The following is a 10765-nucleotide window of genomic DNA, read 5'->3' as shown; positions in this document are numbered from 1 at the left end:
CGCAGGTCGCCGGCCGCGCAGCCCCTGCCCCACTGCCGCCTGCCCCAGGCCCGAGCGCGGTGGAGGAGCTCCCCGAAGAGCCGGGGTCCCGCGCCCCGCGCCCCCCGACATGGTGGGCCACCTGCATCTGCAGGGCATGGAGGACAGCCCCAAAGAGCAGAGCCGGGAGGGCTTGCTGGACAGCCCCGACTCCGGGCTGCCGCCCAGCCCCGGCCCCAGCCCGCCCTTCTACTCCCTGGCGCCTGGCATTCTCGACGCCCGCGCCGGGGGCGGCGCCCCAGAGCCCCCCGGACCCGGCGAGGCCCGAGCGGTAAGGACTGCCCTGGGGTGGGCGAGGGCAGGGGCGCCTGCAGGAGCCAGGACTGGCCTCCTTCCCCACCCGTGCAGCTTGGAGGTGGCCCAGGCAGCCACGCTCCCCAGGTGGGGGCCAGGCGTGTAGGTTGGGGCGGCCAAAGCGGCTCCTCACTGCCAGGAACAACAGGTGGGCTGGAGGGCAGGGCTGAGGGTGTCCTGGGGCGGCTGGCGCAGAGCCCCAAAGCCCGAGCGGGCACTCTGTACCCAGGTCCCACTGCTGCTCCTCACCCGAGTCCCTTTTACTGCCCCAGAGCTGAGAACAAAAACCAAAAACACCCCAAACCCGGAACAGGGTCCCCTCCTTCCCTGGGCGCTGAGAGGGTGCTTTGGAGCTGGAGCCCAGGTCAGGGATGAGCTTTGTCTCTGCCAGAGCCTGGCGCTGGGCTGCCCGGAGACCCTGCACTGGCCGCTGGCAGAGAAGGAGTGACAGGCTGGGCCCGGGGAGGTGGAGCCATCCCGGGGATTCCGTGCCTTCTGCCCCAGCCTGACCTTTGCACACCTTAACATCCTGCCTGCGGTGTGCGTGCTAGCAGGACCCCCTTCCCCGGGGCCTCCCCCTGCAGACAGTGCCTCCCCCACAGGCTGCCCTGCCTCCAGCCTGATGGGCTGCATTTCATCCTCACCTCCTCTGCCTCTTAGTCTAGGGGCCCCAAACGTGGCTGCCCGCTGGGGTTACTGGGGACTCCTTAAAAAGTATCTGTGCCTACCTCCCACCCCCGGCATTCTCACGGACTCACTGAGAGTGTGCGGGCCTCGGGGCTTTGAAATGCCCCAGGTGATTCCAATGTGTGCGGTTTGGGAACCCTTCTCTCAGACCCAGGTTGTGCGGATTTGAATTGGGGCCTCCTTCCTGGGGCAGAGGAGTGGATGGGGGTGTCGCGACTTTCAGGATGGATGGAGGGGACAAGGCTGCTGCAGTCGGATGCACCTGAAGGGCCAGCTTTCTGCAAGGGTCTTGAGCTCGGCTGGGGCGTGTAGGGGTTTTCAGGCTGCATGTTGGGAGTCCATCCCTGTGGAGCATTACATGGGGCCTCGGAGAAAAGGGACGGGAAGCCGCTGCCCCTGGCCTCCGCACAAGCAGAAGCCCTTACAGAGTTTTCTGGATGCCTCTGCTGTGCCGGCGAGACAGCGGCAGCCAGGGCAGCAGCCTGGCTGACTTGTCGCGGTGACCCTGCTCGACTGTAGTCTCCCCTCCTTGCTGCCGGATGGCAAGTGTGCAACGGTGCTGCCTGGTCTTTAAATCTGGCTGGGAAGGGAGGCCTGGGGCCCTTCCGCACAGGGACCCTGCCTGGCTTTCGGACAGCCCTTCCCACGTGCCCGGGGCCGGCCTGAGCCCTTTCCTGCTTGGCTCATTGGCCGGCCACAATATTCCATGAAACGGGCGCTCACGCTAGCCCCATTTCCCAGGGGGAGGCTAAGGCACAGAGAGGGTTAGCAGGTTGCCCGAAGTGGCCCAGCTGCTAAGTGACCCGAGGACTCTGGCTCCAGAGTCTTAAACTTTATATCACCCTGCCTGGTACCGTGTAGCTAACTACCTGGAGTGCGCGTATTTTAATTGAAAAATAAAATGCCCGTGTGCCTAAGGGGTTTGAGATGCTGCGTTTAATCAAAAAGAGAGGAAGTGGTTGCCAAGGGCAACCTCTTCTGGGCTGTTGGGGCCTGCAGCTGTGGCCCCGCCCACCGACCCATTACCGACCAGGCAGGGCGCCCCTCCCCCACCCCTCCCCTTCCCACTCCCCTGACTCACAGCGCTTTCCAGGCCCAGGCTGCAGGCTGAATGTAGGCCCCAGGTCTCGCATGTCTCGACAGAGACAGAGACCTCTCCTGTATCTTGGGGCCCACGGTCTCAGATGCCCAGGAAGAGGCTGGTAGTTTCCTCGCTGTCCTCAGGCGTCTCTGGGGCATGCGTGTCAGAGGGTCCGCACTGGGCTACGCAGGGTGGCATCTGATCCGACACCCAGGCACACGCGGCCCTCCTCGTCAGTTAGGGGCACAGGCCTCGGCAGGGCTGCAGTTCTGTCCCCAAGCCTCAGCCCGGTCCCCTTCCTCACGGCTGGCCCTGCGCTGTGTCAGAGAACCCTTGTGCTTTCTCACCCCTTTACTCATGTCTCCTGTGAGACAGAGACAGAGATAGAGAGCGAGAGAGAGTCGGCACCCCTGACGGGGTACTCACCCCACTGTGGTCCATCCAGCCTCTGCCAGCCCCGGGTACTCAGGGAGGTCTCTGGAGTGACCCCGAACCTTGCCCTGCGGGCACGGCCTGGCATTTTCCTGCTGTGCCACTGTCCACACCAGCTCCCGGCCCGCTTTGTCTTAGGAGGCCGGACTTGCCTCTGTCCACTGACGCCGGGTCTGGGCAGGGGCTGGCAGAAGCCGCCCTCCCAGGGCATAAAGGGCACTGGGGCCGGGCTGGGTAGAAATGAGCCCTCCCGTCCCGGCCGTGGGCTTTTCTTGCTCATCTCGGAAAAGAGGAATGCTCCGGATGAACTGCAAGAAACAAGGAGCTGGGACTTGGCCATTGGCCTGGCCAGTGTCTGCCGAGGCCAGGACGGGCCCGCACGGGCCACCGCGGTGAGCGAGGCCCGCCCACACAGAGCGGGCATTCTGTGGGCGGGACAGTATCTGCCTAAGTGGTGCCTTTGGACAGAAGGCTGGGCGCGAGGCGGAGCTCCTTGGACCGGACGTTCACAGGAAGCTGTGACAACCCAGGGAGCTGGACTGAAAGGCTCCAGGGCCAGGGTGCGCCCTAGTCCCAGAGAAGAGCAGGTGCAAAGGCCCTGGGGCAGGGCCAGGGCAGGCGTGCTGGCGTGTTGAGGGGCAGCTGGGGCTGGAACGTGAGGGACAGGAGGGCCCGACTGAGGCCGGAAATCAGGGTGCTACCTTTTTTTTTTTTTTGGAGAGATTTTCACTGTAGGGCGCATGCGCTCGCCAGACAGACAGAGAGAGACAGAGAGACAGAAAGCGAGAAATCATCCCCCAGACGGGATGGGCACGCCGCAGTCCCTTCTCCTCCATTCTCCTCTCGGGATCTTGGGCACGCACGCACACCCGCCCGGCGTGAGTTTTAAGCCACTGGGTCCGGGACACGAACCGCGGTCGACTACGTGGGAGTCCAGCGACATAGCCATTATGCTAACTGCTGGTTCCCAAACCCTGTCTTTTTAAGATGTCCTCAAGACTACTTTTTTTTCTCGTTTAAAATTGTCATACGGTGCGCGTACATGACAGAGAGAGAGCGAGTAAGCACCCCGTGGGGCATGGTCACACGCTGATCCCTTCTCCAGCTCTCCCTTTCAGGAGTTTGGGCACGTGTGCACACACACCCAGCATGAGTCTCGGGCCACTGGGCCTGGGACGCAGACTTGGCGGTCAGCCACGTGGGCGCTGACTGCTTCAACCACTAGCCATGGGCTGGCCTGTGACTGTTCCGGGTGTGTTCTGAGAGGCATCGTGAGCCCCTACACCTGCCAGATTAGCACTTCAAATCAGAGGCTCGTCTGAGGGCTGCCTGGAGGAGTGCAGGCAGCCTCTGTGGCAGGTGAGGTGGTGACAGTCCTGGCTCTGGCCTCTCAGAGGAGCAGTGGGACCCCTGGCCCTGGCTCTGTCCAGTAGCCAGCGGCTGGGGTCTGTGGTCCTGTCACAGCCCCTCCCCTCCGATCCGACACCCCCGTCTGTTTCTAGGAGGGTGTATTTCCGAACGGCACATTCCAGAAGGCCGGGCGGGTGGACTGCTGGGTGGCAGGACAAGCGGGCAGCTGGCTGGATGGGCGAGTAAGCAGATGGGGAGGAAATGGATGGGTGGACAGACGGATGGACGGACACTGGACAGATGAATGACAGGCTGGACAGTGGACAGATGGTGGCTGGGTGATGGACGGACGGATGGACAGTGGACAGATGGGTGCTGGACGGACGGATGGACAGTGGACAGATGGGTGCTGGACGGACGGATGGACAGTGGACAGATGGGTGCTGGACGGACGGATGGACAGTGGACAGATGGGTGCTGGACGGACGGATGGACAGTGGACAGATGGGTGCTGGACGGACGGATGGACAGTGGACAGATGGGTGCTGGACGGACGGATGGACAGTGGACAGATGGGTGCTGGACGGACGGATGGACAGTGGACAGATGGGTGCTGGACGGACGGATGGACAGTGGACAGATGGGTGCTGGACGGACGGATGGACAGTGGACAGATGGGTGCTGGACGGACGGATGGACAGTGGACAGATGGGTGCTGGACGGACGGATGGACAGTGGACAGATGGGTGCTGGACGGACGGATGGACAGTGGACAGATGGGTGCTGGACGGACGGATGGACAGTGGACAGATGGGTGCTGGACGGACGGATGGACAGTGGACAGATGGGTGCTGGACGGACGGATGGACAGTGGACAGATGGGTGCTGGACGGACGGATGGACAGTGGACAGATGGGTGCTGGACGGACGGATGGACAGTGGACAGATGGGTGCTGGACGGACGGATGGACAGTGGACAGATGGGTGCTGGACGGACGGATGGACAGTGGACAGATGGGTGCTGGACGGACGGATGGACAGTGGACAGATGGGTGCTGGACGGACGGATGGACAGTGGACAGATGGGTGCTGGACGGACGGATGGACAGTGGACAGATGGGTGCTGGACGGACGGATGGACAGTGGACAGATGGGTGCTGGACGGACGGATGGACAGTGGACAGATGGGTGCTGGACGGACGGATGGACAGTGGACAGATGGGTGCTGGACGGACGGATGGACAGTGGACAGATGGGTGCTGGACGGACGGATGGACAGTGGACAGATGGGTGCTGGACGGACGGATGGACAGTGGACAGATGGGTGCTGGACGGACGGATGGACAGTGGACAGATGGGTGCTGGACGGACGGATGGACAGTGGACAGATGGGTGCTGGACGGACGGATGGACAGTGGACAGATGGGTGCTGGACGGACGGATGGACAGTGGACAGATGGGTGCTGGACGGACGGATGGACAGTGGACAGATGGGTGCTGGACGGACGGATGGACAGTGGACAGATGGGTGCTGGACGGACGGATGGACAGTGGACAGATGGGTGCTGGACGGACGGATGGACAGTGGACAGATGGGTGCTGGACGGACGGATGGACAGTGGACAGATGGGTGCTGGACGGACGGATGGACAGTGGACAGATGGGTGCTGGACGGACGGATGGACAGTGGACAGATGGGTGCTGGACGGACGGATGGACAGTGGACAGATGGGTGCTGGACGGACGGATGGACAGTGGACAGATGGGTGCTGGACGGACGGATGGACAGTGGACAGATGGGTGCTGGACGGACGGATGGACAGTGGACAGATGGGTGCTGGGTGATGGACGAACGGATGGACAGTGGACAGATGGGTGCTGGACGGACGGATGGACAGTGGACAGATGGTGCTGGGTGATGGACGGACGGATGGACAGTGGACAGATGGTGCTGGGTGATGGACGGACGGATGGACAGTGGACAGATGGTGGCTGGGTGATGGATGAACTCTGGAAACAGGCTCGGCCCGGGGTGTGTCCCTGGGAGGCTGAGTGTGCTCAGGTGGGAGGGAGCCCGGTGTGCAGGCCCGCTGGGAGGGGCCGTTTGCAGAAAGGGAGGCTGTGGGGAAGACGGGGTGGAAAAGCCAGGGGTGCAGGCGCCTCCTCTCAGCCTGGTCTGCTCAGTCCTGGTGAGCTGGCCTCCAGGGAAGTGCAGGGGAGCCCAAAGCCCTGTCTACGCAGCCCCACGTCAGCCGTTCAGCCTGACCTGCAGCTTCACGCAGAGAGGAAAGTAGGCCACACCCTCCCACGCAGGAAAGGAGGGGCGAGCGGAGCCAGCTCATGGGAGAAGCCCCCAGAGGGCACCTGGCCGAGGCTCTGGGGGGGTGTCCCCTGCCTTCAGTGCCCTGGGCTTCCACACCCCCATATGACGTCTGAATCTTAGGGTGCTCAGGAAACAGAGGGGGCTCCTGCCTGTCGCAGCCCTGGCCTCATGGGAGCAGGGTCCAGGTACCTTCATCTTTCTTAGGGAGAGTGGGGCACCTGTGTGGAGGCCACTGGCCACTGTGACCTGCATCTTCAGGAAAAGCCAGTGTCCGGGTCTCCAGGCGAAGTGGGAGACCTGCCCCGAGCCCTCTGTCCCCACGGGCGGACTGTGCCCCCAGCAGGTGGCACCTCTGCCACTGCCTGGACCTCGGGGTGCCCGTCCTGGCGCCCAGGGCTGCTCCAACAAAGTGGTGGGAACCGGCGGCTCAAACCACGGAGATGAACCCTCTCACGGCCCTGGAGGCCAGGAGGTCTCAGGGCAAGGTGTCGGCCGGGCCTCGGCCCTCGGGCTCTAGGGGAGGCTCCGTCCACGGGCCTGTCCAGCTCTGGCGTCTGTGTCCCTGGTGGGAGGTGCCCTCCCTGCGAGTCGCAGCCCTGCACGCCCCTCGTGCTGGGACCCCACCCTGCAGCTGGGAAGAGCTGCCAGGGGCTCGGAGGTCAGTCCTGGCCCTGCGGGGCCTCCCCAGCCCCTCGGACCTGCTGGGCTGGTTCTCAGGGCCGCGCTTCCAGCTGGCGGGGTGCTCATGTTTTCCCAGCAGGGCCTCGTGGAGCACCGTGCCCGGAGCTCCGGCTGCCCGGCCGGCCTGTGAATCGGGCCTTGTCTGCTGGCCTGGCAGCCAGTCAGGGAGCGAGATGTCTGCTGGCTGGCCAGCCAGTCAGGGAGCGAGATCCGGCCGGAAGGGGCTGCCTCGCCGCGCAGCCGCGCCCGCCTCAGGAGGGCACGCGGTTTCTCTATTCCTGTGGGCCCAGGAATCCAGACGGGGCTGAGCTCCAGGAAGTCCCAGCGGCTTTCCTCGCAAAGAAGTGCCCTGCTCTGAGCCGGGGAATCGGTCTCCTGGTGAGGGGGTGGGGCCTCGGCAGTCTCCCCCTCCTCCTGCCGTCCCACCTATCTGTGCAGAAGGGACGATGACCTCCAGAAACCTGGCACCACCCATCCCTCCCACCCCAGCATCCCCCTTCCTCTTCTGTGGCCACATGTCACCCCCTCTTGCAAGAGGGGAGGTACTGCGCTTCATCCTATCCACATGGGGCTCAGCAAACAGTAGGTGCTCAGCAAACACCTGCGTGCATTTGGGAAAATGCCAAGCTTCAGATAGCTTCTGGAGGGAGAGACTGATTCCATAGACGTCAAGTCATGGGGTGATAGTTGCCTTGACAGGGACCCATGGAGGAGGCTGGATGCGCCTAAATCTTGTCACTGTCCTCTCCCCTCCTTTTTTTTTTTTTAATTTAGTTTTCTGAAATGTGCTTCTGCTTCTGGAAGGTGGGAGCGGTGCGGTCTGCTTTTTTAGATTTTTGCCATAGGTGCACTTGGCTTGCCAGAGAGAGACAGAGACAGAGAGAGCGTAATAAAAGCTTACTCCCCCGGGGGCAACAGCCTCGCCGCATCCCTTCTCCTCTTCTCCTTCTGGGATCTGCGGCATGCACATGCACCCTGTGTGATGTTCAAGCCCCAGGTCTGGAGATAGGACTGGGAACTGCAGTCTACCCTGTAGGATCCAGCGCCTTCACCACCACGCCCCCTGCTGGCCCGGGAGCAGAATTGTTTTAAGGCTCGAAAGGGTGTGGATTTTCCCGCTCTGCGACACCCTGAGCCCTCTCCAACCCAAGGCTCTCAGGGTGGTGCCTTTCTGGCGTACCAGAGCTGATGAGGCGGTGCTCTGTCACTGCAGGGACAAGGAGACTGCGGCCCAGGCAGGGAAGTCGTTTGGCCCAGTCGCACAGACCACCCCTTCCGGCTGCTGTAACAGGTTACCACACGCAGAGTGGCTGGAACCAGGTTATCCCACGGCTCTGCAGGCCAGCGGTCCCCAGACCGGCCATCAGCGGGGCTGCTTCCTGCGGAGGCTGGCTGCCATCCTCTCTGGCTCCCAGAGGGCCCGTGTTCCTGGGCTCGCGGCCCTCCACCCTCTCAAAGCCCAGCGTCCTCTGGCCTCCCTCAGGCCCCGACCCTCTTGCCTGCCTCCTACTAGGATGCTCACTGGGCCCCGGGTAGCCCAGAACCTCCCGTCCCAGGTTCCTTAGTGTGATAGCATTCGCGAAGTCCCTCCGGCCACGTCAGCTCACACACCCCCAGGCCCAGGGATTAGGGTGTAGACATCTCTGGGGGCATTATTTTGCCTCTGCCAACCCCGGGAGAGCTGAGGAGAGACCAGGCCACCCCAAGGACAGCCCCAGGGGCTTTGGGAACCTGCAGCTGGGAGTGGCTTTGGGACGGGGAAGGGAGTACATTCTGAGGGAGGTGTAGACGGCTTTTTCTGCATGGCATTCTATCTTACCATCCTAAGAGTCTCCAGTTACAAGGACAGGAACATAGCTCAAATTGTTCTAAGCCACAAAACGGATGTTTTCGGTGCTTGCAACTGAAGGTTAGCTTCAGGCACGGCTTGATCCAGGCATTGGGGGTATACTGGCGAGGCCTGGTCTTTCAGTGTCATTGATCTCTGTCCTCTTTGGTGTTGCTTTGTTTCCAGATGGGTTTCCTCAGGTGATGGGAAGTTAGCCACCCCACCCCACCCCAGCTTGGGGGGGGGGTTCCCCATGGCTTCAGCAGAAAACCTGCGTAGGGCTCTTACTGGGTCACTGCGGGTCACATACCCGTGCCCAAATCAGTCCCATCCTCGGGCACATGCAGTGCTGATTCCAGAAGAGGTGGGTGCCAGGTAGGCCACTGGGGCTGCACCCCCCCTCCTGAGAACATGCCATCCCAGGCCCCCCGGAGGGGGCCTCAGCCTCGGCTGCACCAGGGAGGCTGGGACCCCATCTGAGGATGGCGCAGTGCTCCAACTCTCACAGCGTGCCAGCCTTCTGAGTAGGCAACAGGGCGCGGGGTGGCCTGGGGGTCGTGGCATGAAGGCCTTGCCGTGTCCCCAAATTGGAGTGGCTGAGAACTCTCTGGCAGACTGCTGGCAGGGAGCCGGGGTCCAGTGGGCTGTGTAAGGTGAGCACCTGAGGGCCTGAATCCACAGAGGGCACTGGGCGGGCTTCTTGGTGGGCCCTGCAAAGCAGGCTCTGGAACCCACCAGGGCAGAGGTGCGGGCAGGCCCCGTGCCCCCAGCAGAGGGCCAGAGCACCGAGCCCCATGTCCCTGGCTCTTCCTGCAGCCTCCTCGCCTCCCGAACCCGCCTGTGCCCGAGACGAGAGGCCGCATGCTGCCGGTGTTCTTCGGGGAAGGCATCAGAGTGAGCCCGGAGCCCACACACGAGATCCGGTGAGCATGGCTGGGCTCAGCGGGGGGCCGGGCCGGGCTTGCTCCATAGTGGGGCCCAGGCTGCGGGGGACCAGGCCCGACTGGAGGCCAGGCGGGGACACCTCCAGGAAGCCCCTCAGGGCCCGGGGCTCCTGCTTCCTGCCGAGGGGTGGCCAAGTCCCAGCCAGACGTGAAGCTGACAGCCTCTGAGGGGCCCCCTGTGGTCCCCAGGCCACCCCCAGGCCACCCCCAGGCCCACTCAGCACTCCCAGTCCCCTTCTCCCCACCGGGCTGAGTGCTACGTGAAACCCGCCCCCAGGAAGCTGTGAGGACCGACCCAACCTCACACACACCGTCCTGCAGCTCCTTCCCGGAACTGCGGCCGGCCAGGTGGGATCCAGCCACCCTCTCCACACGTGGCGTGCTGGCCCGGGGATGGCCCTGTGTGGCCTATTTCCCCCAATTCAAGATCCAAGCGGGGTCGAGTTGTGCGTCTCAAGGCTCCTGAACCCTGGGCCCCGAGCCTCCCCTTGACCCTGGTATTTCGGAGGAGCCTTGTCCGCCGAGGGCCCGTGCGGGTGGTGGCCCCTGCCGCCCTGGGCTCACCCACTTCCCGCTGCCCCCCACCCCCCCAGCTGCAACTCAGAGGTCACCTACGCCTCGGAGTAGCACTTCCGGGACAAGGTCTTCTACGTGCCGGTGCCCACAGTCACGGCCTACAGTGAGACCATCGTGGCCGCGCCCAACTGCACCTGGCGCAGCTACCGCAGCCAGCTGACCCTGGAGCCGCGGCTGCCCGCCCTGCACTTCCGCAGCACCACCGTCATCTTCCCCAAGCGCGCCAGGACCAGCTTCCGGACCACGCTGCACTGCAGCCTGGGCCGGCCCAGCCGCTGGTTCTCCTCCCGCGTGGAGCTGCAGCTGTGCCAGGCGCCCGGCCCCCACCTCCTGGGCCCCGCTGCCACGCCGTAACACCTGGGGCCGGCCCGGCGGCGATGGGCTGGAGGATGGGCCTCATAGACTCGGCCGGCACCTGGCAGGAGGGAGGCTGGGAGGCGGCCGGGAGAGCGATGTGGACCGAGGCTGCCCTGCCGCCCACCCTGCCCGCAAGCCGGCCACCTGTCACCCCGTCCGTGTGGAGCACCCGA

General features: G+C 63.8%; 1 protein-coding gene across 1 annotated transcript; it reads left to right on the top strand.

Moving 5' to 3' along the window:
* Positions 1-16: 16 nt before the first annotated feature.
* Positions 17-10734, top strand: RFLNA (refilin A). The gene is given in 3 exon segments (XM_006149226.1): positions 17-310; positions 9532-9638; positions 10253-10734. Coding segments are annotated over 3 exon segments (645 nt in total). The 5' UTR covers positions 17-109; the 3' UTR covers positions 10590-10734.
* Positions 10735-10765: the final 31 nt, after the last annotated feature.

This window comes from Tupaia chinensis, unplaced genomic scaffold (genome assembly GCF_000334495.1).
Source record: "Tupaia chinensis unplaced genomic scaffold, TupChi_1.0 Scaffold000258_1, whole genome shotgun sequence".
Classification (NCBI taxonomy): domain Eukaryota; kingdom Metazoa; phylum Chordata; class Mammalia; order Scandentia; family Tupaiidae; genus Tupaia; species Tupaia belangeri.
The sequence above is the reverse complement of the archived record's forward strand: the minus strand, read 5'-3'. Positions and strand labels throughout refer to the sequence as shown.